Source organism: Osmia bicornis, chromosome 9, assembly GCF_907164935.1.
Source record: "Osmia bicornis bicornis chromosome 9, iOsmBic2.1, whole genome shotgun sequence".
Taxonomy (NCBI): Eukaryota; Metazoa; Arthropoda; class Insecta; order Hymenoptera; family Megachilidae; genus Osmia; species Osmia bicornis.
In genome coordinates, this window is record NC_060224.1 from 6,025,646 (window position 1) to 6,052,061 (window position 26,416).

Below are 26,416 nucleotides of genomic sequence, written 5' to 3' on the forward strand. Positions count from 1 at the left end.
GTGTGAATAAGAAAATGGAATCATAGAAAGAAGGTTCTTTCAAAATCAAGATAGAATTAATATTTTTACCACCTTATCATCATTTTTTCAAATACGATTCAATCGATAGACTCTGTTTAAATTTGAATGGAGATGTAAAATTATAAAGGTCGTAGATTTCACGAAGCTAATGGTCGTTAAACTGTTAACCCTCAAACGGTGGAGGCGGGTCAATATTAACCAAGACCTATGGAACGCATAGAACGCTGTTTGAAGCTGCTAAAATGAAACATGCAAAGCTCAAGTACTCGATGGGACGAACAGGTTGTACCGAAATTTTTTTAAAAACATCATTTATTAAAACTTTACAATGCAATTAAATACATATAAATAACAATAGAAATCATGTACATGATTCAAGGATGATCCTTGTGCAACGACGATCAGCTGGAAATCGTGACTGCGAGAGGGAAGAGAGGATTATGCTTGGCAATAATAAATACCTACGAATCTATGAGCATAACTATAACGGTGATCAAAGGGGGGAGGATGAAATGAGACCAGGTAAGACGACAGAAGTGACAGACCAACAGCACGAGTAATAAGAAAGCGAAACGAAATTACAGTAGGAGAGAGAGAGAGAGAGAGAGGATGTCGAAGAGAGGAGGCTAGATAAAGATCAGAGAAGGAATCGTGAAGTGTGAAGGAAAAGGAAATCGGAAACGAGGTGTAATTCGGTGAGGTAGAGACGTGCTACTAGATGTCTGCTGGTACCAGCGGTGAGCAGCTGGTGCCTCTCGATGAATTAATTTTGCCGAAGCGATCGGCGGTCCCTCGCGTTTCCGTACTTCAATACAGCTTGGTGAACGGAATCTTGAATGGCATCCAAGGATCTACCGTATCCCGAATGGCCGTAACCGTGACCGTGATGTTCTTCGGAGCTGTGCGTGTGAGAGGTCGAGTACACTGGTTTGCTGACGATCTCGTAGGTGGTCTTCTTCTCGCCGCCGCTTGTCAAACTCTTTAATCCAACGATAGCTGACAACATAAGAGCCATCAGACCGGTCATCAAGGCTTTACCGGCTAGCAGAGCAAGAGCACCAAATCCGACAGCACCTAGGGTGCCCTTCATCATCAACAATCCAGCCATCAGTCCACCGTTGCCACCCTTATCCTTCTTCCGTCCTGTGGAAGGATCAATTATAATGAAATGCATAGTAATCTTTCGAATGGATAGTTAATCGCTTGATTAGATTATTTCTCTTACCAGTTCCGACGCTTTGTCCTCCACCCAAACCGAGTTGAGCCAGCGTCTCCTCGTTGAAGTTCCTAGCAGCCTCGAAGGTCCTCGGGTCGAATAGTTTAATGGATATCGAGTGACTGTTCAGATAACTGCCGACTTTATGAACCAAATAAGCGTCCAGCCTTTTCTCCACGTCGTTGGGGAAGTCCCGGGCCAAATTGGCGACCACCTCGGACGCTGGCACGTTGGCCGTGTCATTTTCCTTGATCACGGACACCCCAGGTAAAATGCTGATGTCCGCTTGCTCGGACAACCTGTCCAGGAATGAGACCACGTCTAACTTGAGGCAAGTGGCACTGTAGGACTTGCCGCAGTCTTTGCTCAAAGTCGAGGCCAAACTTTCCGGCGACTCCTCGACCATCTGCTTCGAGGTACGTCTCTCGATCTCGCCGGTGACGCATCCGACGATCAGCAAAAGTGGAAGCACCAGAGCCTGTTGACGGAATAATTGTGCGAGTACCGCGAATCCCTTCATCGTGATGTTATATGCGAGCCTCTTGGATCCGGACGCGAAGAGCTGGTCTTGATCCTGCTGGACGTCCGGCAGCTACGGCACAACGCGGAACAAAGTTGCTCGCGAAGACGATTGGACCTCGTTGAAGCTGACGGACGAGACGCGTACCGTGCACTGGACATACCCTCGGATAGTTGCAGTATATATAGAGCGAGTCACCGGGTAGTCCTTTTTCCTTTTTGCCTTTCGGCCGTTCCATACATTCTCCGTAGTTCGAGAGCAACACGCCGTCGACGTGCTCTCTTCTTTCGCGGCCTAGCAAGAGGAGGCGAGGGGTCCTATCGCGGCCCGGCGGCCACCGCCTCCACCGCCACTGGCTCGCACCAGGCGAGAGGGAGCGTCAAATAGAGCGGAGAATTCGAATCTCTGTCGAATTTGCGGAGAAAAAAGGATATCCGGAGAGACGTCCTAATGAGAGCGAAGCCAGCTCAAAGGTGGGTGGTATCAGACGCACAGGTCCACACAATTCGCCTCTACGCGACCTTCTTCTATATTCATTCCGTTTGCTCCACAAACCTTTAAATAGCCAAAATTTTTCTGCTCTGTTGAAAGATGAATGCTATCGTTAATTGATCAACTATCTCATGAAATAGCTAAGAAGATAATTATTAGGCTGTTGCGTATCAAATGAAGTTTGACGGGATTTCATGAGATAAAAGTATCCTTAAATAATCACAGTTCGATGAGGGGTTGTCAATCGTTTCGATAGCGACCGATAGTCGACCCAGCCGGAACCACTTTCCATCTCGACGACGAAATCGAGGAGGTCGGTGGCCGTCGATCGGACAAAATCGAACCTGAACATCCGGCCGAGGAAATTGTTCATGGACGTTTCAGAAAATCGTTTAAACAAGGAGGAGAAGGACGTATTATTTCCCTCGACTGAGCGAAACGAGACGGAGGCCTACTTTGAATTAGCCCAGTTCGCACTCGGGAGATCGGATTTTCGCGCTCCACGCTCGAACGACGACGCTTCAGACGGATCTGACGGCGAGAAAGTGCGCAAGCAATTTTCACGGACGCCTCTCGCGAGCCGCGTCTAACGCTTTGGAAATCGCGTGAGCAACTCGCTTCATCGCCTGATCGATCGTTTAATGAATTTTATCAACGTTAACAGTTGCATCGCATGATGCATCTCTGATCCACTTTGCCACGCTCGAGAAAGTATTTCGTGTGTTCGCGTAAATCGATGGCCTTCTTCTATCGACTCTCTAATTCGACTTGAAATATCAACTTATCATTTTGTTCAATGAAACGATCTAGGTATTTAGATCTCCTTGTTACCTCATTTTTGTCCACGAATCCGCGCGCAAATTAACGCCACTCGCATTACAGGAATTCTAGACTGCGCATTCCTTTGAAATTACATTTAAGACACGCGTCAAAGGAGCATGTATAGTTTCGAGTGCAATAAACGCGCATCGTGAACGTCGCTTAAGGCAAGGCGGTATTTCACGCGGTCAAAACGATGCGCTCGCATGCTCGGCCGTCGAGTTTGGTCGGAAAAGAGCCGGTTAGCCTTCTTCTACGAGCATCTATTTCGCTACTTGTTACTACCTTTTACCGTAACGCCTTCCTTTCGTTAATAATCGAGCGATCTCCAGCCGGGTGTTCCTGTTTCGCGAAACGATCCGGCACAGAATCGGCCACTCGTTCGAATTCCACGATTCCACGCGCTGAATCGTCATCGAATTAAAACTTTTTCCTCGCGAATCATTTCAATTAAATTTCGAGTTTCGTAGAAGAGATACTGGAAGGGGATCCTCTTTGTTCTGATCGCTAGTTTTTATTATTGAAAATGATAGAAAGTATGGTATTAGTCTGGTTACGGTTTGCAGAAACGTTTCGATAGACTCGGTTTTCATCGATCTATCGAGGCCCGCCTTTCCAATCGCCATCGAGACGATCGATTGCGCGCCAATTGTACCGCAAGTGAAACGTGAATGGGCGCTCCTCACGTTCACCATAACTGTGCCTCGTATACTGTTACTATCCTTCTGGTATATTTGATACGCAACTCGATGGGCATAAACCATAACAATACCTTCAACCAGAACACCCCCACGAATTACCCAAAATTTCAAAGCTACAGAAAAATGCAAATAGGAAACTTGAATGCTACTCTTTTCATTCATTTTCGCAGGCTACTTCTAATCTTATTGCGGCAATAAAAGAGTAAATCATGGTTATCTATGGGAAATCGAAAGCGTCGCGTACATGCAGCAACACTTGCAGAGGTGTGTTAATTCTATGTTGACATTTCTTCAATAAATTCGTCGGCTGCAAATCAACCTGGGTTAAAAGCAAGAAAAATAAGTAAACACGTCTTAGTCATCCATTCAATGATTGAGTTTGATTTTACAAGACTATCCCTGTCTGTCTGGCAATTGGGTCAGTTCGTGTTCCAAGTTGCTCGCTTTTTTACACCTCGACTCGCGATTTTTCTTCTGATTCGTCAATGGTATTACACATTCGAAACGGTGAACGTAATTGCAGGTATTTAGCCTATTTTCCCTCGAAAATTTAGACAAATCTTCGAGAAAGTTGGCGCGAAAGTTTCTTGAACATTAGTCGATGATTCTCAAAGAAAACCTTTCTCCTCAAAGAAAAATCTCATAATCGTCATTAATTTTCTTCTATAAGAAAGTTTAGTCCTTTTAGTACCATGAATCTCATGAAACAGTGCATTGCCATAGAATATTGACATTTTGACAGCTTGCGTTAAATGAAATTCATTTTGCAAATTTAATCAGCAGCACGGCTTTGTAGCTGTTACAGATGCCGCGTATCCAGGTGTTTATAAATGCATTTAAGAACAGTTCCGTGCAAATGTGTTCGCGTTATCGAGGCGTGGGTCCGGTGAAACGCGAAAAAAAAACCAGAGTGCTTCGACAACAACCGATCCCGATTGCTGGCCGAGTGGCTGCGTAGACCTCGTTAATTCGAGAACGAGCATCCGTTATGCGCTCAAAATGCATCCTGCGCATTCATACTTTCGCATTTCCTTTTGCAGGGTCAATCCGGAGCGCGCCAGAATGTTACAAGAACCCCTAAGTAGTATAAATCATCTTCCTGTCGAAAGCTTTTGTTAAATCATCGTAGAGGAGCTTGTGAAAATTTGAAAACCTTAGAACACTCGTATCAGTACATTGCAATTTTTTTACTGACTCAAGTGCACTTCGATTTAGAAAGAAACGACGTCTAAAGAGATAAAAATAAAATAACGATCTATTTGAAGAACACTGAACAGTATCCCAAAGAAGAGTACAAAATATTTAATAAATCTACCCTGTGTCAAAAAATGAAGCTCCAAATCTGCTTAGAATCTTTTCAAAGTTCCTGGTTCGTTTTGAAGTATCTGAAAGGAAATGCCTAATCTCGATCAAATCATCTTGCTCGAGAGATCCTCAAGTTCGGTCTAATCTCATCGAGCGTTCTTCAGCTCGAGTTCCATGCGACTCTTGTCGGTGCTGTCCTCTCGATCGTCTCGTATATACCCGAGGACTCTGCCCTCTCCATGATTGAATCACAACCGATACCGTTGCTCGACGTCTCGCAGCTTCGAGAAGGGGTAGGAAACAGGTGGGAGTCCACGTGGAGGCAGTGACCCACTAACCTTGATCCTGAAGATCCATCAGGTGGGAAAGATGATCGGCCAATCGGCTGCGAGACCAGTTCACCCACCTTTCTCGTCACAGTGACCCCGATTCCTTCCTCTTCCTACTCTCCCACCTGTTCTCTCCCTACCTGAGCGGACGTGCATTCTCTTCGGCATCGCCTTTTATTTAGGTCGTTTGCCTTCTCCTCCGGCTAACCTGCTTACTTACCCGTGATTATAGTCTTCGAATTATTTATTTCATTATTTTCGACACCGAATCTGCCAGGAACGATCCAGGGAAAAGAAAGTGTTCGATCGATGAACGATTGATTTTAACGCAGAAATTCAAATACAAACTTAAAATTTTACTTCGGTAAAAATGGGGCAATCTTTTTTTGCCAATTGAATACTTACGATTGGAAGGTTCAAATGAAAAAAAAATCGAGATCGTAGGAAAAGGAAAGGCGATGTCTTTATTCAATAGCTCGAGCGTAAAAAAAGGTGACAATAAATAAAATGAGGGGATGAGGTGGCGAATGGTGACGAAGGTATGTTAGATCAGAGGATTAAGGGATATCTTGGAAGGGATATTGTTCGGGAGCGAATTCCGGTGCCCAACCCCTGTAGGGTTGATTCACTTCCTCCTGCGATCTGTGCCAGTGTTCGTGATGAATGTCGGGCTTGGCAACCCCGTAAGTGACTCTGGCTGGATACGGGGGCGGTGGTGTCAACAGAGCTTTCAAAGCCACCGCTCCAGAGAGAAGAAGGGACAGGAGCCCTGCGCCGAGACCCTTGATTCCTATTAAACCGATCAGAGTGATGACAATAGGCAGGACGATCATGGCTTTCAGTTTCAGGGCCAACAGGAGCGGCAGCATGATTTTCTTCAATTTAGTTCGCGCTGCAATGAAAGAGAAACAGTGTCGAATGAAAGATTCTGATCAGTTCGATGGTGATTGATTATGGTTGTAATTATGATAAGTAATTTTGTGTCCATTTTCGACGGATCTTTCAATGGATCGAGTGAAATTCATCAGAATGATTGGTTTCGATGCTTGGAGGGGGTTTCTAGGAGCCTCTAATGACCACTTATCGGTGAGTATCTACTTTCTTCGACATGTGGCACTCTCGTTCAAGGTCCTCGGTGGTCGTGCAACCGTCCCAGAAACCCGGAATCCCAACGACGGCCCACTTTGTCCCGATCCCTGCCACGACGATCGGTGTTTTCGCGGATGCGTCGCAAGTGGGACGCGTCTTCTCGGCTTTCTACGCTCGGCTCCGCTACCTTTCCGTCTCGCCTCTCTTCCACATCGCTCTACCACGTCTTCTTCGTCGCTCATCTCGATTCGGGGAGAACGAGAAAAAATCTGGCGGAAGTTGAAGGAAAAGAGGGCAAGGGAAAGAGGAACGAGGTGCCAGTTCGTTGGCGAAGCCAATCGGAAACCCCGTCACCGGAAGTCCTACATTTTGGCCAATCGTTTCTCGAGCTCGTGGCTTACTTTCGTGGTATTGGAGGGACTTTAGAAAGGCGAGGTACTATAAGTTCGCACCCGTCGACCGATCTATTCAAACCGAACCGGCGTCGAAGATCAAGACGTCTTCTCTTGTTCGCGAGATAAACGATCCTGTGGAATTCGTTCTTTGAAGAACGAATAGAATGTTGCTCTTTTGTAGGTTTCAGGTGAAAAGCGACGGGAGAAATGTGTCAGCGTAGAAAGTTCCTTCGAGCTTTTCTTTTAAATGCATTGGTATTTTTTCTTTCAGATTCTATTGGAAGAGAAAGGGATTTTGTGGGTGTTCTTCTTTTTGTTGTTTTAATGTTACATCGTGGAATTTTAATGTTTTTAAAAGATCCCTTTCTCTTTTAATAATGTACCAGTTTTCCCTTTCTGTTTCAATGTTGAAACAATGGACACCATAAAGACAAAACATAGATAAAAAGACAGAAAGCTTCGTATCTATCATACATTATAACAAAAGTAATAATTGAAATACTTCTATCTTTAATCTTAAACTTTCTTAATGAAACTATATTCAAATTCAAGAATTCTATTCAAATATTACATAATAAGCATCTCCATAAATCTCACTTTAAAAGATTAACACGTCAATTATCATTGGTGTCACCTGTAGCTATTATTATAAACTGAATAGAGAAGAAAGGGAAAGGAAATTCTGAATAACATAAAGATTTCAATTTCTCCAGAAATAATCTCACCTTCGGAAGCTCCCTTGGTCAGTCCCTTGAGTTCAACCCCCATGTCTTTTTGTCCCAGGGCACGGCCAAACATGTCAGCCGAAGTGCCATCGTTAGGTAAATGCAGCTGAATTCTTCTGCTCCTGAAAAACTGTTCGATTCTGCTCACTAGAGGATCTTGGCTGGATCTGGCAGTTTCAACTTCCTCATCGACGTGCATCTTCTCCAGGGTAATCATGTCCCCATAGATCTTAATGGTGTCCATTCGATTCAGATTATCCATCGCTCTCGACAGTTTGTTCTCCATTTGTTCCAGGGCTGTGGCGTCCTCTGCGACGACGAACGCCAGCAGGTTCAACGTTAATGCGATCAGCAACTTCGCGTTCATCGTGATGGTGTTCAATCGATATCGCGAGGCAGAAACAAAGATTTTGACTGTTCGCCCCGGGGCAATTTTTCTTTTATACGTCGAATGGTGATCGATGGTGGGGCCAGTTTGAACCATTTGGCAAGCGACGTGCAAGCATCGTGGTGTCAAGAATTTTAATTTCGTCTCTTGCCGATCGCTGCACACCACAGCCCCGTCTCGTGACGTGCCGTCTGCCTAATAGAAACTAATTTTCCTTTTACACGAGATCACTTTCGAACGATCCTCATTTGCTATTTCTTAGATTTTCTACGGCTAGTTTGAGAATGCACAGAGGGTGAAAATTAATCACGTTCTTTATGATTCGTTTATTAACCCGTTCACTGAGAGTGCAACTGCTTCATTCTTTAGTTTAAATTATTATTTACTCCCTTGCGAAATATTTTCTACGAATACCACTTGGAATTTTCATACAATCGCCATGACAATTAAACTGTCAAAAATAGTATAATATATAGCTTGTACGACGACAAAGATGAGTTTGAAAGGCAAATTGAAGGCTTTTGAAACGGTCCTGGACAATCAGACGAGTTTCCACGTTTCTCGTGTACATCATATTCAGAGGACGGTTTTGTTAATAAGTTTCTGGTGAAAATTAGATTTCCGTGTCCGTTCGTGTGACACGGAACGGCATGCAAAACCGGCGTGTCCCGAATGTTGTGGGTCGGAAACAAGAGAAACGGAACGCGCGACGAGCAGGACAAAGACGCACGAATAAGGTGGAAGGAAAAGAAAGGGAAGGAGAACGCGAGAAAAGAGGGTACAATGGCGGTGGGAGTGCAAACGAAGCGTAGGTATGTCCGCATCCGAACGGAATCGCATATGAGCCAGACCGATTGTCGTCGGTCCGCGCCGCGATAAAACATGTCGATATTTCACGTTCCTTCAAACTAATCACGTATTTACCGAGCGTTTTCTATGCACCTTCACGCCTCGGCCAGCCCGAACGCGCATAAATAATCTCAGCGAAGTAGAAATCGTGCTTTCGACTCGCTGTCGATCGAAACGTAGGACTAAATTCATCTCCAATAGAAAAGAAACCTCTCCTAGATGAAATGGATAATCACTATCGCTCTATAATTTATCATAATAACTAAAAATTAGAAGAAGCAATCTTTCCTTTCAATCTTATCTTAATTGCAATGCACAGATTTACTAATTAGATCATGAATTTGACGAAATAATAATATTAAGTGTGGTATGTTTGCAATGATTGTGTCAAAAGGTTCGTTTTGGACATAAATAATTTATTAATCCACAAAATCATCGAATAATTTACGTGATCGATTAGCAATAAATATTAATCTAACAGTCGAGAGGGAGACTGGCGATCATCACGAAACGCACCAGACTTGAATGATAGATTCATTCTTTTTCGTTCATCAGGAAAAAACAGAGTAGCATTAATTGGCCTCGTTGGTGGCGATGGGTGCCTGGGCAGAGTACGCCATCGAATGGGCATCTACTTTTCCATTCTGAACGTCGAAACTCCTCTGGTAGTATCCCTGAGGTTGAACATTGGTTGCTGCACCAGCTGACCAACCTTGGTTGCCATTGTCCAACCATGCGGTTGGTTGAGTATTCTTGCTGAAGAAGTTGCCGACTCCGGAACTGCTGCCGCTACCGAACAACTTCTGGAAGGCGAGAACACCGGCCAAAAGGAGAGCGATTTTGCCGACGAACAAGGCCTTCAGGACTAGTAGACCTAAACTTCCAAGGACCAAGGGTACAAGGGCGAACAACTTTATAGCTGCTGCTGCGATCAGAGGCAGGGCCATTTTCTTGATCTTGGCACGGCCTAAAAATTATACAAATTATTTGAAATGCTTGTCACAAAATTAAAATAGTCAACACTTTCAGATACTTGGAATTAGAATTTATCGGAGCTCCGTTTTTACATCTTTAAATCGAGGAGCCTAATAAAACCTGGAATTTGGGACAACACTGAATAAATTCTAGATCCCAAATGAATTCCTTCGATAGCTCATAGAATTCGGAAACTAGGAACCGAGTAAAAAGTCCGAAATCTAAATTTATCTAGGCGATAAATTCTTGGCAAATATGCGTACATAAAAGCAACTATCCGAAAGCATATATGCGTCTCTGTTAGAGGACGAATCTTAAATACCGCTAATGAATGAACATGAAGCAGAAGATGAACGAGTGTCTTCCCGAAGTAGAGGTACAATTTCAGAAAGAAAGCGAATCGGTGTTGAACGAGGAACGAGTTTATCCGGAACAGGTTGTCGCGGTGAGTATAGATATCATGAAGGTGAAAGGCTTGGTGAACAGTTTATTCGTTCATACCGGTGACGCGTCGGGACATCATCGGGACAAGGGTGGGAAGGATTGCGTAATAGGCGAGGCTTCTATCATAGCTGAAGATAGAAAGTTACCTTCGTTGAGAGCCCGAGAAATTGATCCCTCTTCGGGCATGCTCAGCTTCAGGCTGTGAGACTTCAAGAAGGACATTGCCGATTCGTACAGCATGGTAGCCAACTTGATGGCCCTATCGGACGTGTCTCTAGGTAGCTCGTTCATGATGTCGACCTCTGTTTTCAGGTCCTTTCCATTGCGTTCCACTGAAATTGAAGCTTCGTTTATTTATTTGTCAGGTGCACAGCCATCGTGTTTGGTCCTCGAATCTCCGAAGATGAAGAGAAGAATAAAATGAAGGACTCGAATATCATGAACACCGAAGGGTTTTCAACTCACTCGGCGTTTCCCGGACAAACTTCACACCATCGAGGATCTCGATGTCGCTCGACCTGGCCGCTCTGTCCAGGGTGCCGATGGTCTTCACGAAGACACAGCTGAACAACGCGTTCTCTTGCTCCATGCAATCGAGATTCCTGTTCAGTTGCACGTTATCGGTGTCCGGCATGGGCACAGCCATCGCAGACGCGGCGATAAGTCCCAGAATCACCAACTTGTTCATCTTCGTTTATTAAAGTGTATCCACTTGCACTTGGTACCGCGAAACTACTACCGTTCGATGAGCACGTCCTTCGGAAAATTTTCGGAGCAAAGTGTGATCTGACCCTCCGTAGCTTCTATCTTTATAGGTGTGCACCAACAGGGACCCTCCCCAATATCCCCACTCTAACCGATGACGCGTGTGACGACGACAAACGGCCAACGCACACCCAGCCGTCATCGTTGGTACACGTCTGTTGTCCGCCTCTTCGCGGAAGCAAACTTTCTTCGATAATTTTTTAAACAAACGTCCGACCGACTCTTTCGTCACTCGACTACGACTTGGCGGTAGGGCCCCGATTCGTCTAGGCGGTCCTTCGATATTCATTCACGGATGTGTCGAAATTTGGGTCAGTAGGGGAGGTAGCACGCTTCGAATGATGAAATTTCGATGGTCCAACGATGCATTTTCAGTTTGATGCGTGAGAAACATTGGACTCGGAAACGGGGTCAGATTTAATCAATCCCTGTAACATTAAAATGGTACTTTGATTTATTGAAGTCAAAGAGCTTCCTCGAAATCCTAAGAATCTTGGTGCAAATAACTTTCATGGGACTCCATTGACTTCAGTAATTATCAAACAATTTTCATTTTCAAGCTCAATCAGCTGTGCTTTTAACAAACAGGTAAATGCACTGTTCTAGTGATTGAAAATATTCCTCCTCCAAAAGTAGCTCGTCTCCCATAAGGAATTCAAACGGGACCTAGAATTTAATTCAACCTAATCTCCTTTGGTATTGAGAACGCGGTTGTCCCTTAGAAATGTCTTTGAAGGAAGAGATGCATTCAGGTGTGTCCACGTGCACCTGAGCTGCTCACCTTGACCCAGAGACACGGTCAACTGTCGTCTGACGCTAAGGAATTACATCGTCGACGGGTTTTCTGATATAATACTCATCTAAACAGTTTCCCTTTTGTTTTGTTTCAATGCCTTGGTAATTATCGCAACGAGACCCTTCCTGAAACTCTTCTTAATTACTTGTTCTAACGAAGGAAACGTTAGAACAAATCCAAATAATCTGATCAAGTCGGCCGAAAATTAAGTCTCAAGGGTTTAATCGAGTCAGTCATTTAAGAAAGTATGTCAGAGATCGAATGCCTACGGTTCGAATGCGATTAACCGAGTGGTAGCAAGTAGTATAACATACGAAAGGCGCGACTACCGTTCATTTTTCAATTAAGATTTACCGAATGATTGTAATTCGACGGGCAATCAAAAGTGGCCCAGGTAATGTCATTCGTGAACAATGTACAACAATGCTTCTCTGATCGGGGTCATTTTTGGAACGACGATCGGCTCGGAATGGCGACAGCCTTATTTCGCGAGAACCGCGCTATTGTCTCGGTCCCGAGGCTCTTTAAATATTTAACAGCCGCGCGAAACTTCGTCATCTCTCTGTTAACGGTATCCGTTTACAAAGCAATGAATTTTCGCGATTAATTTTCTAGGTTACGCCTGTGCTCGAAACGTCCACTTCCGATCGTGATACTTGAGAGAATCAGAGGGATGAAGAAGGAGAGTTGAGGATCAGGAATGCTAATAGGAAGTATCGAACGGTGACATTTTTCCATGATTACTCACGTTGCTTTCGACGATGATTCAATTTCTATTGCGTATGAATTACTTTCCTTCGATTGCCGACTCTGTTATTTCGACTTTCCATCGACGGTCACGCGTAGGATATTTAAAGAAACTGACGATAAAAATTGTTTTCTTCGAAGACGTTAATTCCTCCTTTTTATTTTGGAAAAATACCAGAACGTATTGGAACTAGAAGGGTTTAGGTCGATGATCTACTGAGACCGTTCTATTCAACACTGGTCCATTCCACGCTTATCTTTATTATTTCTTGACTTACCTAGACTGCTGAAGCGTTTCTCCGAGCTGCTTTCTTTCTTCCGTGTTTTCTTTGACATGTTCTTGCTTTTGGAAATGTAAACGCAACGTTACGATCATTGCAGTGGAACACTTTTGTCAGTTCGATGATCAGTGTCAAATACTTTCGCAATAATGAAAGAAGTGTACCTTTAATTTAGCAAATATCGCAGTTTTCTTTGTATTATAGAAAAAAAAACATTTTTTTATATTTAAAATAATACGTTTTAGTACTTTCAGTAGTGAGTCACAAAATGAGGGTGATCGAGTGGAAACACTTTCTACGGTCTGCTTCGTTTCTTGTTTGCTCGTGACTCTAGAGCCACTCGTTTCGTGTAACAAAGCAATTAGCAGATTCCGGTGCTGTTAATTCGAGAGGTGTTTTGCAAGAGCAAAGGAAATGAGAAATTACTTCGAGGTTCAAGTTTCTTCAAATAAAACAAGGTTCTGTTGAAAGGTATAGGAACTGGGGTATGAAATATACAATAGACTTTCAATTTTTAACAAGAATTTTTTACTTCCTTTTACGTCGTTCTCTATAATATTTATAAGGCTCCGATTCGATAGCATCCTCCGTCATTTCGAAAAAATCCTGCCTTTTGTATTTATTCGCAGGCAAATTCACCACCTCGTAACCACCCCCGGAATGACTTTGAGCCACCTTCTTCAATCCCACAATGGCTGCCAGAATCAGGCTCATCAGGCTGAGGACCACAGCTTTTCCGCTCAAAATCGCCAGGGTTTTCAACGCGATGGGTAGCAGGATGGATTTAATTAGCATAAATCCGACGATCAGGGGTATGAGGTACTTGTTCAGTTTATGCTTCTTTCTTCTTCGAGCTGCAAAATATATTTCTTTTATTTAAAAAATGACAAATCTTTATATTGAATTTTTCTATTCTATTTTTATGGAGAAACAAAAGATGCAACGAGTAATTGGAGACATTAGAAACAAAAAGAAAACGCTTCTTATTAGTCAGATTTACAAAGTGGACAAGGTAATAGAGTTAACTGGAGTGGAAACAGCTCATGGCTTTGATGCCGACCATCCACGTGCCGTGAACGTATTATGATATGTATTACACGTTGCTAACAAGCCAGTGTAATTACACGGTTATTTAGCATCTCTTGATCGATGCACTACCGTGACGTTCTTCGATCCGGACGACGATTGGTGTGCAATTTTAATTGTTATTTATATGAAACATAAGCTAACGGATAAAATAGACGTCAAACTATGAAATATGATATTTCTTTAAATCCTCTTTTGATGTCATAGACCGCTTTTCGAAATTGCATAATTTTCAAATTTTATCTAATTATTCAAAAGACTCGATTTAAATACCTTCGACAGAGAACCGTCCAACAGGAAGAACATTATCCACCACATTTGAAATCCCATCACCGACCCAGTCCACAGGATCTACCTTGTCCTTCAACTGCAATTTCCATCGTTCCTGCATCATCGTAGGTTGCACGGTTTCTGCTGCAGTTAGAAGAGGCAAGACGAGCAACGGAAACAGCAACAGCATCCTCTTGTAGCATCTGATCGTTCACCAACGATACGATCAAAAAGAAAATTAATCCTTTTGATGAAGAATGAGAATATCCACTCTGTCTCACGAAAGATTAAATATACATCACTTAAAATGAATAACTAAGATATTGCACTTGGCGATCATTAGATTGTCCGAGATTCGAAGTTGAAGAGGCTGAAGCACCAGGGACCGGCCAGCTGGCAAATGAAATGTTAACTGACATTCGTCCTAGACCGGACCATTAGTTTATATAGGAGGAACGTGAAAAGCCAGAAGAAGGAGACCACCATCTAAGTTGGTACTGACGCGTGACGAAGGATTCGCCGTCCATTCCCGTCCACCACCGTCTCTATTCTCACCGATCATTGGACGACGGTGTTCCTGGACGCAGGGGGGCCGATACGGACACCTGAATATTTTTATGGGTATTGTTCATCATCGTTGTTGACTACCGCTGTTCTTGTGGAAAGAGCATGCCTGGTCTCGATAGTTGATCGAGGTTCGTTTCACAGCCGAGTAATTCGTCGAACGAGTTCCTCAGCTGAGCCGGATTATCAGACGGCGCGGCGGCCTGTTTACGGGAACAGAAACCGCGCAGAGGGTGGCAGAAGGAAACGGAAACGATCGGGAATCAATCGCGTGGCATCGTCGAAGGAAACGTTGGATAATCGTGAAAGATGTCGATAATGATTCTGGATCAGTTGTTGCAGTTTTCATTGATTCCTAGAATAACTATTGTTAGCCAATATCGCGAGTCTTAGAGAAATTCTAATAGAGATCAATTGTTTCCTTTCACGCCAGGAACAATGTTTTCACGATTTCTTGGAAAAATCTTTTCCAAGCAACTCCGTGTCCCACGCCAATTAAACAATCAAGATCTAACTGTTATTTTTTTGAAAAAAAAATAAATAAATAAAGCGATGGTGTCGATGATACACCACGACACGCAACATTCGAGCATCGAGAGAAAGAACAAAAAGAGGACCGCAATGATAATAGTGATTCGGTCTAGCTAGGTTTTCGTCCTCTCCTCCTCTCTATTTTCCTTGATCCCTCCCCCTCTCGTTGTTCATTGTCCCGTTTCTCGTGCAATTATTCGTGTCCCTGTGTACGCGCAGGAAGCAGCGAAATTGTCCTTACAATGCTCTTTCAGCTGGCACATGAATAAAACTGTCCCGTCGACATCTAGGTTGCCTCGCTTCATACGCGAGAGACTCGTGTAATGTGACCAACAACGTTTCGTTCGACGATTCTTCCCTTTCGCCAATTTTCTATTCTCTTTTTTGTTCGGCTAACTGCTCGAGAAAAACGGCACGCCGGCTTTGAAGTTGGCGGAAGTTCAAGTTCAAAGTTCTTATTAATGTTCTAAGTAAAATAAGTACCTCCGAAAGATAATGTTCTTCGAAATTCTAGTATAAATTTCTTTAATGAAAAAGAAAATGGTAAAAGTGTGTTTGACAAGAATCTGAAAGAAATTTGAAATTATTTGGATGCTGAAATTCTAAACGATAATTTCAAAATTACCCTCTAAAATCATCCAAATTCTCTCTACAATAAATGGTACCTTCACGATGGTACTTTACATCCGCCCAGATTCGAGGAATCGATCATAATTCGCATTAGCTCGCGATCGGCCCGGTTAGCAGCTTAGCGTAACTCAAAAATCAGCCTGCTTGTCGACAGGTTGCTCTGCACTGTCATTAAGTCCCTCCTCGATGTCGCGGACCCACCCTCGCGAGTTCCTCGAATCCGCTTCCTTTCCTCGGCCACGCGAGCTGTACCGTTTCACAATGTTACCTGACACATATATCGTCGACAATTTGGATCACAGTGCTTACCGCGTTCATATATTGCCCGCTCGTCACGCGGTGCTCATTTTTCACGGACTGTCGATCCTGCTGGCAACTGAAGCGTGCCCGGCGTCGTACCCCGGTCAGCCCCCCTCGGAACGTCGTCGAGGAATCAAGAACGTACCAGTTACCTCGCGGTCGTTCGCTGTTACAGTCCGTTCTAACATTGAACGTCCATTAACATTAGTTGATCCTGAAGATCGCGTCGCGACCAGAATCGGTTCCATCAAGAAAAATCAAAGAATCACTGTAAGTGCAGGTGGACCAGGATCTTCTTCGTCGAGTGCCAAGCTGAAACCTTGTAAGTTCATTTTCTAAGACGGTGTTTTCATTTTGTTGTGTTATGTAAGAAATAATGTCCATGTCTATGAGTTTGGGGTTGCTGTCTCGGATATTATTGACATTAACCCCTGGAAATTGAAATTGGAATATCTGATGGACATTTTAGACTGCACATTTTGAAACTAATGCTTTTTCAGTGATATATTAAAAGAAGATCGATAGAAATAATGACGCTGGAATTATCAAATCTATCAACCCTTTAGTAATCAGCGGAGAAAGAAACGAAACCTACTGTAAGGTGAATATTTTCGGTGCTCATGACCTGGAGAGCTCGCGAACACCTCGAGGATGTAATTGAGAGCCGTGATTGATCGTGGACAGCGAAGATGAGATCGAGAGTGAATCTGCTTGCGATTCTGCTGACCTTAAGCTGCGTGGTCCGCTTGTTGGAAAGTGCGAAGGCAGCGGAGAAGCATACGAGCCACAAGGAGCATCCTGTAGGGAAGAAGGTCATCAAGGAGGTTCACAAAATTGCTCCGCAGAGTGCGGTTCTCGTACGAGGAGAGGAGAAAACGAAGGTAGTGAAGACTTTAACGAAGAACAATGGCCTGGCCGTGTCGAAAGACTTTGATAAACCAGGTAACGTAGAATTTAATTTGAGGAGCATTCAGGATCGGAAGGATAAGAAACCTTGCTAAATAAATTTTGAATTCATTTAACAATTGAGCTCAGAGTAAGAAAAGGAATAACAAGATCTGAAGAATAAGAAGCCTTGCTAAATAAATTTTGAATTCATTTAACAATTCAGTTCAAAATAAGAAAAAGAATAACAACCATTATCATTAAATCTCATTTATTGTATTAAATCTCAACGCAATCGTTACAATCATCCGAAGAAGAAATACCAGTAAACGGAATAAATGATTGCCTTCAGGTCATCCTCGACGAAAGAAACGGAAGATGGACCGTACGATGATGGCGTTGTTGATGGCCTACAAGATGAAGTTCGTCGCGTTGATTCCAACCCTGATCGGAGGCTTGATCCTGTTGAAGGCCACCGCGTTGTTAGCAGGATTCTTCTTCGCGTTATTCGCTGCGGTTCTCGGTCTGAAAGTACACTGATGGAACGGTTCCATCAAAGCGTCGCGACGTTGAAACGACAACAGGAAGCATCGTACGCATCGTGAGACTGACATGACACTTTTATCCCTGGTAGTAGCTTGCGAAGCGGTTGCTTCGACAACAGTCTTCGTCTATCGTTATTCAACGCGTTAACTGTCGTGAATGTTGTTTAATTAAATAAAGAGAAGGTCTACTTTGGATAATGTTATATAAATTAATGTTAGGTATCAAACGAAAATGAATGTTCATTTTCACAGTGGCAGTTAACGCGTTAATCGTAGAAAAATTAACAGTAAGTTCGTGACAATAAATACCATGGCGTTGAACGATAAATACTTTGTGTCTTACTGAACTAAATTACTCGAGCGTGATGAGGAGACGATCAAGAGGTATGCGACGAAAGGACTGTAGGTCTGACTCGCGAGTCGTTTCAGTCGCAAAAATTACTTCGGCTCGGTTCCGCTAGAAACTCGCGTGTTTGGAAACGTTTGACGTCCAGATTATCGCGTCAAATCGTATCCCGGTTGATGAAGATTGAAAATGAGTGGCAGCTGGGGCATTCCGTATACTATCGATGATCGCGTGACTTCTTGCGGACATATTTATCGTCGTTCGTTTTGCTAGTAATTATTGCTCGTTCTCGACACGTATTCTTGACATCCTCTCTACTTTCTATAAACGCGAGATGAGGTCGCGATTTTTCAAAGGAATCCATTTTCAAAAGAATCTGATGATAAATAAATAAATTTCTATTTCCCTTTACAATTGCTTAAGAAATATACATAGAGTTTCGTCTAATAATTATCACCTTTGAAACGAAAAATATTTTCATAGCAATCACGAGACGGTCTATTAACTTCAAAAGAATCAAGAATGAGTACAAGAGATAGAATCCTTAGCAAAAATATCTAGAATCCGCTGATGCTTATTTTTATTAAATAAATTACTATCCCCCGCTCGAGATATGGCGGTCTAATGATTACGTTACAAGTCCCAACATGCACTTTAAAATTGCATCGAACGTGAAACACGGGGGTTCAGAACCGCAAGACCTCCTCAATCGCTCGAATCAATTTCCGATCATTGTTGATGCCGCGCCGAGTAGGCCAAGTTGTGCGCGTAATCCCGGCTCGCCTGTGTCGTTGTAGAGACAGGAAGAATCTTCAGACTCCTGTCCCATCCACCGCCTCCTTGTTGCCAGCCGCCATGATCGTGTCCTTGCTTCTGACTCAGAAGCTTCTTCAGTCCGATGATCAGAGAAAGAACTAGAGCGATCTTGCTGACGATCAGCGCCTTTCCAGCCAGCAAGAAGAGTACACCAAGTGCCAACGGGATCATCATCATCTTCATAGCGAATCCCATCATCATCATGCCCATCATTTTCTTCATCTTACCTCGGCCCTCTTCCATCCCTCTCTTCAGTTCCCCAGGTGTAGTCTTTGGTAAACGAATCTGAATATTGAAGCTGTTCAACAGCGAGGCCACTCTATCCAACAGAATTTCGTTCAGTATTTCATCCTTGCCAGTAACGGTCCTACCCAAACTGGCCTCCAGCTCGTTCACCGAACTCTTCGTGGTTACTTCCGCGGTTCTGATCAGTTCAAAGTTCTCCGATAACGGCAGAATATGCATTCTACCCAGTCTTTCAAAGAACGCTATCGCTTTCTTCTTCAGACACGGCGATATAGCTATATTACGAGTCTGACAGTCCTCGTAGACCCTGTACATCGCTCTGACACCCTTGTCCACGAAGCTGTCCTCGTCCTTCGTCGCCGAGGACGCGCAGCAGACCGCACTGCACGCTAACAAGACGATCACACACTTGGACAGATCCATCGTATTCGTCTTCCTTGGCACGTTAATCCTTAACGAAACTGGAGGACCTCACCGGATATAAGTACGCACTGAAACTTCCGCGGTCTTCAGGATCCTCGACTAGTGAGAACTGGCGACAGGACCAGGTGTACGGACCGATATATACCATCGAGTCATCCTCCATCCTTCGCAAACCAGGGTGAACCGTCTCCCACGTAAAGAAACCATACGGATTGTAATACTCGCAACAACTTTAACGCTCTAAACAAGTTCGTTCGGTCTATCTCTGTTCGTTCAACGGTTACCCCCTTAGCTCGATCCTTTCTCTACGATGCTCTCGTAGAGCGAGCATGCGACCCATCTTGACACACAGACCCACTCAAGCATCGAGATCGAGCTAGAAGGTTGGCCGTGTGCAATTCGCTCGTTAAGTTTCGCTGATGTTTAGCTGGGATTCGCTCGAGCATCGAGGAGAAGGGGGATGATGCACAAAGGAAGTATCCTATTGGAGTAGCTGACACGGTGACCCTGACGACCTTTTCGATTATACTCGTGACGGTTGGAAGTAGTTTTAGGTCGCGGACGGATCGCGGCCTTACTCTCGCGTCTTCCTTCCACGATACTTTGATCCTCCTCCGTTTTCTTCTTCCTTTCGACAGCTAGCTTCTAAACGAAAATCGATTCGATTCCTTTTTTATTTTTCCCTTTCTGCTTATCTTATTTCATCTTCGTCACTTTCTCTTTCGATGCACTGTTAAGAGCGAATCGCTTCGGTTGCACCTTTTTCGCCCATTGCACTGGATTGCAACGTTCACCTTCACTCGTGGTCTTCTTCCTTTTTTCGAAGTTACCCGGCCGTGTGCGCGTCGAGGAAAACAAGTATCCTGGCAACACGATACGCTGTAATAATCCTGTTTCTCGTTAATTCCTTTAATTATCTTTTTCCGTCTTTAGTTCTGCTACCTGAACATTGTTGCAAGGCTATGTTATTAACCGCCCGAGAAATTTATTCTCCCTGCCCTGTTATTTATAAATTTACCACTTTTTATCATTTCACGTTTGGTTTGAGCTGATTTCAATTGCTTTCTTTGCTCGTTCGTTCGAGTCCGTTGTTTAATTTTCATGCGGTTCAGATTACCGATATAGGAATAATTTGAATTTAATTTCGTTATTTATTCGTTGTGTAACGAAATTAAATCAAACCAGGTTGGGGGCAGGATGAAGCAGGTGGAAAATATGAATTTTTTGGAGCGTTAATAATCAAAGGGTCAGCTGATGATTATGGAATCGAACATAACAGAATATGTCACTATGACGATATATCACAGCGACTCTGGCAGCCGTTCGATCGAGGTTAAACGCATCTCTAATGCGACTACGACGCATCCTCGATGCTGGTTTACCTACTTATCGCGATTATCCCATAGCGAGGGCCTCGTGGTTGTACAACGTTAACGCGCGTGCCACATTCGCGGCACGCAGCGGAATTCACACAGGCGCCGCGAGAAACGGATTCCACGATGAACAATAATGACTTGCGTTCGCGGATCGCGACAGAAATTGAATAGTCGGAGACGTAGACGAACGAGCGCGAAGGGACATTTCTCGATGGTTTTGTAGGTTGAATTTAACCAAGTCTAATAACCATTACAATGGTCCAGATGGTAAAATAATCAGGAAATTTTCACATGTATTGTATTATAACCCTACACCGTGGTGGGATATATATTTGCGATTCAAAAGCACACGTCATCTTATTAAAATTAGGTAGCAGCATTCGAGAACGCGGCACGTTCGCCATTGTTATAAAAGAAAGTTCTTCATTTGTTCGCGAACGAGGACAGCAGGGATTAATCCACGAATACATATTGTTGATGGGACATTAGCCTTCGCAATTCTTTTCAAACTCTTCCATGTTCCTTGTAATTCGTTTCCATTCTTTGAGTGCAAAGTGACTTTCAAAAAATTCAAGAAACACCCGATAGCTTTTTTTTTAAATTGAAGAATCTTTCGAACTATCATTTCGTTTTTCAACTAGCGTTGACGGAAAAGTGTTACCCTTGCATAATTAGCGGAAGTACGATTCTCCAGGTTAATAGGAGCAAGGAAAGCGTGGTAATGGCCGAATAAAAAAAAAATGAAAGGGATGTTTGGTAAGAGGTCGTCTTTGTATTTTAATAGATTCGGGTCAACGATTCGCAACAGGTTGTTCTGACCTGGCTCATTAGCGCCGCACGAAAGCCACGAACATCTGAGCATCGTTCCTGGCCTTAACTACTATTCGGTTTCGCTGCCGGCTAATTCTCACCAAGATTTCAGATTATCCGGTCGAAATTGCTCCGACAATCACTTTGGTAAAAAATTCTGTCGGAAGGTATCTTAATTAGCAGCTCGTAAACGAGAAGGTTTATAGATCTATAAAATTGAAAGAGATTTCGATGTCCTTTGCAACGACAGGATGAAAAATTAGAAAACGATGCACGATTGAGATAGTAAAGTACCATAAAGGAAGTCGAAGATGTTGATGAACCATATAGAGAAGCTACCGTATCTCGTTTTCACGATTTCAAATCGCGTGCAACCCGTGACCTTCGGCAAATATATAGTGGAAGAAACGAATCGAGGATGCTCGATCGGCCCAGTGGCATACAAAGCTGTTGCGAGGAAAAAGGCTCAGCCTTTTAGGCCTTATTTTCTACTTCTCAGCGTACGAGGAGGAAGCGGAACTAGCGAAGCATCTTCGGTTCGGTGACAGTGTTTCATTGAATTCTTGACGAACCTTGACTTTCCAACAGTTAATCGATTGTAATAAATTACGTTAATCAATTAAGTGTTACAAGTCTTTGATGTCACTGTTTGGGTAATCCTAGGAATTTTAGAAAGGTAAATTCAATTAAGTCAAATATTCTGAAGAATAATTTTCTTGATTCATGCATAATTATAAGTTCTTAGCCTCGTAGGTTTCAGCCCTTGCAATTAGCCCAATTCCTTTTAGTTTCGATGCAACAGGATATCGTGCGTATAATATCACTTCACAGTAGACGAACACGTTGCAATTAGCGGGGATGCAGCTAACCGTGATGCAGCTCGCGGACCAAGCGTTTCGCAGCTGCATTTCCGAAGCTGATCCACTGAATCGAGCAAAACATAGCAGCTGCGAGAACGATCCGTAGCTGCATTCACGCTCTGTATGTCGTAACCGTTAATTGCAATTGCCTTTATAAAAATGAACACCACTTTGGTCGGCCAGTTTCGCTCGAACATGCATCGACGTACGTTCGTCGTGCTGCAGTTGTGCAGCCTCCTAGCTGCCTGCAGTTGCATCGTTGCTCATCAGAGAGATTACGATAGTGTATCGATATCAACGGATTGCGATCAGCGACAGAATTCCACTGAATGCGCAAAAAAGTCGCGAGAGATTGGAATTAATAATAGTCAGACAAGGGAGAGGGTGACCAGGGAAATTGATGAAAAAACTTTTGAGGGTGAAAATGAAGGAACTGAAGAAGGTACGTTCTAAGATTCTAAGTTGTAATTTAATTAATTAAATTTCAAAGTGAAATTAAATAAAAATCTGATCCTTAATGAGCTAAGGTGGTTCAGTTCTAATTAGAAAATTTTCACTGTGACACTTAACATATTAGAATCATCGATGAATTCTTGAGAAAATACACTTTTTCTCAGGAATATACGTTTCCTGAAAATCTAGAGTACCGTTTCCTGGGATCGATTCCCCATTTTTACTCACGCTGCCGGCTAATTATCCGCTTACTCATCAAATTAACGCAACAATGTGTGTTTCCTTTCAACGTAATCTCTGCGGACGATCTTAGACGTCGCGTGACAAAGCATACTTTTCGTAATTTAACGTTCGTTCCTTGCGGTAAACGGGCGCTCAAGTAAATTAAACGTTACCGTAATTTTGTTAGAACGAACAGTGGACATTACCTTCCCCTTTTCCAGTCACATCTCGCAAAAAGAAAGACAAAGGGTACGGACAGATGTTGTTGTACTTCCTGGGAGCATCGAAGCTGACTATGCTCTATGTGTTGATTAACGTTGTTGCTGCGATTGCTGCAAAAGCACTGGTCGTTGGAAAAGCTGCTCTGGCTATTGCTACTGCTATTGCCTTGAAAAAAGCCTTCGGTAAATGAATAATTTTGATAAATTCATCGATGACGTGTCTGAGAAATTATACGTATGATACTTGGTTGATTTTCTTCTTCTTTTTGCAGAGCACAAGGAAAAGGTGACGTACCAGATAATCAAACACCCTTATCATACTTTCGAAAATACCCATAGTTCAAGCATCGATTATGACCATCATGGTGGCTACGAAGAAAATGAGCTTGGTTATCGGAAACGACGAAGAATTTATTAAAAGAAGAATTAATGATTAAGATTTTGTATTAAATAAAGAGAACTTGCGGCATAAATATAAAACATAACCACCTTTGATTAGTTTCAGTATTAAAAAATCTTATTTAAAACAAAAGGAGAAAAATGTATTCTTCTGATAACCTTTATTACTGTCCATTTTTACAACAATATACAATTCACTGTGCAAACTTCTCACGCTGTTAAGTAGAAAATAAATAACATTAATTTTTGGTACAATTGTCTCTGCTAGCAGCTCTAAATAAATAATTAATCAATCAAAAGCATTAGAACTTTCAATAGATAATTTTCTAAATCACATTTTACTCGTCTATCATAAAGTTTTATTAAAAAGTTCCTCTCCTCGCTCGTAGTAAGAAATAATATATAATGTACATCTATATTAATTATCGCGTGATTAGTTTCATTCAAGTGGGAGGAACACCATCGATGGTTCTCTGCCAGCCGCCACCACCACCACCACCATAGCCACCACCGCCACTGCTGTAGCTTCCATGGTGGTCGCCTCCGGTAGCATAGATCACTTCATGGCCACCACCACCTTGATGCGACACTAATTTCTTCAATCCAATGATCGCGCTTAATACTAACGCTATTTTTGCTGTCAGCAGGGCTGTTCCAGCTATGAAGGCGATTTTCCCATAAGCCAGTTGTGCCATCATTGCTAAAAAAGGAAAAATGGTAAATAAATAATTTTTGCAAATTTTGCATCTATCAGGTTCCTAAATTTTTCATCAATTTGTTGTTGAAGAAGACCTACCTCCTACTGCCAGAGCACCCATCATGACTGCCCCGTATCCTTTGTCCTTCTTCTTTCTACCTGGAAATATAAAAGAAGGAATGTCACCAAATGAATAAACGTTTAATTAAAGAAGCTTTGCCAAAATTCCTCTACCTTGGAAAACATCGCCAGGAATGGTTAACTTTACACTTCTGGAAGATAAGTATTCATGAAACTTGTTATCCAACTTCTGATCCAAGCTTAATTCCGTTCCATTCTCATCTTTAAAGGATCGATCCGTACTTCTCGTCACCACAGCAGGGTCTTTCTCGAGCGACACGTAATCGTTCAGCACGTACACCGAATCGTCCCTGATCGCCGAGTCCAGGATATCAAGTGCTCTCTTCTTCAGACAGTCGAAAGCGTTCTTCTCGCTGGCGCATTTGTCAAACAGCTTGGTGTACTCGTTTTTACTGATCGCCAGATCGAACAACATCAGATGAAGAATCGCAAGAACGCTGATGATTCCGGTCCTTTTCATCCTGAACCTGCGAGATCCTGTTACTATGAACTGGCACGAGCTGCAACTGTCTAACGGCGATCTAATCTATTTTACAACGAACGATCCGCTCGAAAAATGCCACAGACTAATAAGAATCGTTCGGCCGCGGCTCTTTTATAAGAGTATTTCGCGTTCTCCTACCATTCGGTCAGTTCGTCCTTATAACAGGTCGGCTAACACCTGATCCACGCGCTGTTTAACGCCTCCTCCACTGGGAGGAGGGACTCCGGAACCAAAACAATGTCGTACAGCCCCGTAAGTAAGTATCCCTCTGACCTGGTTGCTAAGCGAAGCCGAAACCCTCGCGGAACAACCCAGGAATAGGAATTAAAAGGCTGACTTTAAGCGACAATCGCAGGAAGATCTCTATTGTTTCACTTCTGCTGTTCGAATCGCTTGTTCATCTTAAAAAGATATTGAAGACGGTAGGAACCAATGCTAAAACTAAATGTTCTATTAATTTAATTTGATTGCTAATATCAAGTTTCTGATAGAGATTATTTGAATACCTGCATCGCGAACCCTCGAATGAACAGTGAAAGTTCATTCGCATCGGCGAAGATCGATCTTCACGCGTGAACCTAAAATCACGCACGGTAATGGCGGAAAATCGTCGTCGGTAGTAACGTCGTGAGGATACTGTTAATCCGACACAGATTACGAACCGTGACGGGCCACATCCGACAAATGACTGGAGCAATTACTGCTCACACGAATTTGATTAAAAACGTCCAACGTTTTAAGGAGATTCGAGGGCCGGCTGAAAATCCAGGACACTCTTCTCCGCGTTTATCGTTTCCTCTCAGCTTCATCGGCGCTCCGACCGGCCGGCGATCGCAATTACCCTACTTCCGACAAAGGGGAAGAAGAAACTCCAGCGACACTGAAAAACAACATTCCAGCCTTTCGTTGTGTCCAGTTTTATGGCGATTTTCGGCTATTATAAAAAGAGGAGATCAATCTTTGTCGCGCCGAAGATAAACGCGCGGGTAAATTAAAAAGAAAATGGAAACGCTACCAAAAAGCAAGCAGAAAAATTGATCTCCGTTGCATCGAGATTCGTTCGATGGCTGAATTTCTGAAACTGAATTAATTTTAAAAGAAAACCGAACCGTTACGAAGCAGACGGTCTATCGTCACGCATGTTCGACGAAGCCAGCCGAGTGTTGACGACTCGAATCGAAACACGAACTGGATCGTCTCTATGGGAATCTTCAGCCCGTGAAACAGCGAACTTTTACGGTCGACTGTCCTCTC

General features: G+C 43.2%; 8 protein-coding genes across 8 annotated transcripts; 2 read left to right on the plus strand and 6 right to left on the minus strand.

The window, feature by feature from the left end:
- Nucleotides 1-784: 784 nt before the first annotated feature.
- Nucleotides 785-1,757, minus strand: LOC114879340. The gene is made up of 2 exons (XM_029194172.2): nt 1,247-1,757; nt 785-1,164 (listed from the first exon to the last, which is right to left on the minus strand). The coding sequence occupies exons 1-2, from the start codon at nt 1,755-1,757 to the stop codon at nt 785-787; spliced, it is 891 nt and encodes a 296-aa protein (XP_029050005.1).
- A 4,203-nt stretch (nt 1,758-5,960) lies between these two features.
- Nucleotides 5,961-7,979, minus strand: LOC114879348. Its single transcript, XM_029194180.2, has 2 exons — nt 7,613-7,979; nt 5,961-6,295 (listed from the first exon to the last, which is right to left on the minus strand). The coding sequence occupies exons 1-2, from the start codon at nt 7,977-7,979 to the stop codon at nt 5,961-5,963; spliced, it is 702 nt and encodes a 233-aa protein (XP_029050013.1).
- Nucleotides 7,980-9,380: 1,401 nt separating this feature from the next.
- On the minus strand, nt 9,381-10,956 carry LOC114879341. Its single transcript, XM_029194173.2, has 3 exons — nt 10,734-10,956; nt 10,415-10,600; nt 9,381-9,816 (listed from the first exon to the last, which is right to left on the minus strand). The coding sequence occupies exons 1-3, from the start codon at nt 10,954-10,956 to the stop codon at nt 9,422-9,424; spliced, it is 804 nt and encodes a 267-aa protein (XP_029050006.1). The 3' UTR covers nt 9,381-9,421.
- Nucleotides 10,957-13,385: 2,429 nt separating this feature from the next.
- Nucleotides 13,386-14,403, minus strand: LOC114879347. The gene is made up of 2 exons (XM_046287134.1): nt 14,217-14,403; nt 13,386-13,711 (listed from the first exon to the last, which is right to left on the minus strand). Exons 1-2 carry the CDS (start codon nt 14,401-14,403, stop codon nt 13,386-13,388), a joined length of 513 nt encoding a protein of 170 aa, XP_046143090.1.
- Nucleotides 14,404-16,918: 2,515 nt separating this feature from the next.
- LOC114879349 lies at nt 16,919-17,663 on the plus strand. The gene is made up of 2 exons (XM_029194181.2): nt 16,919-17,180; nt 17,476-17,663. Exons 1-2 carry the CDS (start codon nt 16,928-16,930, stop codon nt 17,661-17,663), a joined length of 441 nt encoding a protein of 146 aa, XP_029050014.2. The 5' UTR covers nt 16,919-16,927.
- Nucleotides 17,664-18,743: 1,080 nt separating this feature from the next.
- Nucleotides 18,744-19,499, minus strand: LOC114879345. The gene has a single exon (XM_029194177.2). The coding sequence runs from the start codon at nt 19,497-19,499 to the stop codon at nt 18,744-18,746; it is 756 nt and encodes a 251-aa protein (XP_029050010.1).
- A 3,205-nt stretch (nt 19,500-22,704) lies between these two features.
- LOC114879350 lies at nt 22,705-23,859 on the plus strand. The gene is made up of 3 exons (XM_029194182.2): nt 22,705-22,987; nt 23,442-23,624; nt 23,714-23,859. The coding sequence occupies exons 1-3, from the start codon at nt 22,705-22,707 to the stop codon at nt 23,857-23,859; spliced, it is 612 nt and encodes a 203-aa protein (XP_029050015.1).
- A 158-nt stretch (nt 23,860-24,017) lies between these two features.
- Nucleotides 24,018-25,224, minus strand: LOC114879335. Its single transcript, XM_029194166.2, has 3 exons — nt 24,772-25,224; nt 24,637-24,696; nt 24,018-24,540 (listed from the first exon to the last, which is right to left on the minus strand). Exons 1-3 carry the CDS (start codon nt 25,136-25,138, stop codon nt 24,284-24,286), a joined length of 684 nt encoding a protein of 227 aa, XP_029049999.1. The 5' UTR covers nt 25,139-25,224; the 3' UTR covers nt 24,018-24,283.
- Nucleotides 25,225-26,416: the final 1,192 nt, after the last annotated feature.

What these genes read in the sequence shown, in the direction of transcription:
- LOC114879340 (XM_029194172.2), bottom strand. Translation starts at nt 1,757, where the DNA reads ATGAAGGGATTCGCGGTACTCGCACAATTATTCCGTCAACAGGCTCTG. An exon ending in AGGACAAAGCGTCGGAACTG is followed by an intron (nt 1,165 to 1,246) that starts GTAAGAGAAATA and finishes ATCCTTCCACAG; the next exon opens with GACGGAAGAAGGATAAGGGT.
- LOC114879348 (XM_029194180.2), bottom strand. Translation starts at nt 7,979, where the DNA reads ATGAACGCGAAGTTGCTGATCGCATTAACGTTGAACCTGCTGGCGTTC. An exon ending in GACCAAGGGAGCTTCCGAAG is followed by an intron (nt 6,296 to 7,612) that starts GTGAGATTATTT and finishes CTTTCATTGCAG; the next exon opens with CGCGAACTAAATTGAAGAAA.
- LOC114879341 (XM_029194173.2), bottom strand. Translation starts at nt 10,956, where the DNA reads ATGAACAAGTTGGTGATTCTGGGACTTATCGCCGCGTCTGCGATGGCT. An exon ending in GTTTGTCCGGGAAACGCCGA is followed by an intron (nt 10,601 to 10,733) that starts GTGAGTTGAAAA and finishes CTTCAATTTCAG; the next exon opens with TGGAACGCAATGGAAAGGAC. An exon ending in TTCTCGGGCTCTCAACGAAG is followed by an intron (nt 9,817 to 10,414) that starts GTAACTTTCTAT and finishes TATAATTTTTAG; the next exon opens with GCCGTGCCAAGATCAAGAAA.
- LOC114879347 (XM_046287134.1), bottom strand. Translation starts at nt 14,403, where the DNA reads ATGCTGTTGCTGTTTCCGTTGCTCGTCTTGCCTCTTCTAACTGCAGCA. An exon ending in TGGACGGTTCTCTGTCGAAG is followed by an intron (nt 13,712 to 14,216) that starts GTATTTAAATCG and finishes TATATTTTGCAG; the next exon opens with CTCGAAGAAGAAAGAAGCAT.
- LOC114879349 (XM_029194181.2), top strand. Translation starts at nt 16,928, where the DNA reads ATGAGATCGAGAGTGAATCTGCTTGCGATTCTGCTGACCTTAAGCTGC. An exon ending in GAAAGACTTTGATAAACCAG is followed by an intron (nt 17,181 to 17,475) that starts GTAACGTAGAAT and finishes GATTGCCTTCAG; the next exon opens with GTCATCCTCGACGAAAGAAA.
- LOC114879345 (XM_029194177.2), bottom strand. Translation starts at nt 19,499, where the DNA reads ATGGATCTGTCCAAGTGTGTGATCGTCTTGTTAGCGTGCAGTGCGGTC.
- LOC114879350 (XM_029194182.2), top strand. Translation starts at nt 22,705, where the DNA reads ATGAACACCACTTTGGTCGGCCAGTTTCGCTCGAACATGCATCGACGT. An exon ending in AAATGAAGGAACTGAAGAAG is followed by an intron (nt 22,988 to 23,441) that starts GTACGTTCTAAG and finishes CCCCTTTTCCAG; the next exon opens with TCACATCTCGCAAAAAGAAA. An exon ending in TGCCTTGAAAAAAGCCTTCG is followed by an intron (nt 23,625 to 23,713) that starts GTAAATGAATAA and finishes TTCTTTTTGCAG; the next exon opens with AGCACAAGGAAAAGGTGACG.
- LOC114879335 (XM_029194166.2), bottom strand. Translation starts at nt 25,138, where the DNA reads ATGAAAAGGACCGGAATCATCAGCGTTCTTGCGATTCTTCATCTGATG. An exon ending in TCCTGGCGATGTTTTCCAAG is followed by an intron (nt 24,697 to 24,771) that starts GTAGAGGAATTT and finishes TTATATTTCCAG; the next exon opens with GTAGAAAGAAGAAGGACAAA. An exon ending in GGGTGCTCTGGCAGTAGGAG is followed by an intron (nt 24,541 to 24,636) that starts GTAGGTCTTCTT and finishes TTCCTTTTTTAG; the next exon opens with CAATGATGGCACAACTGGCT.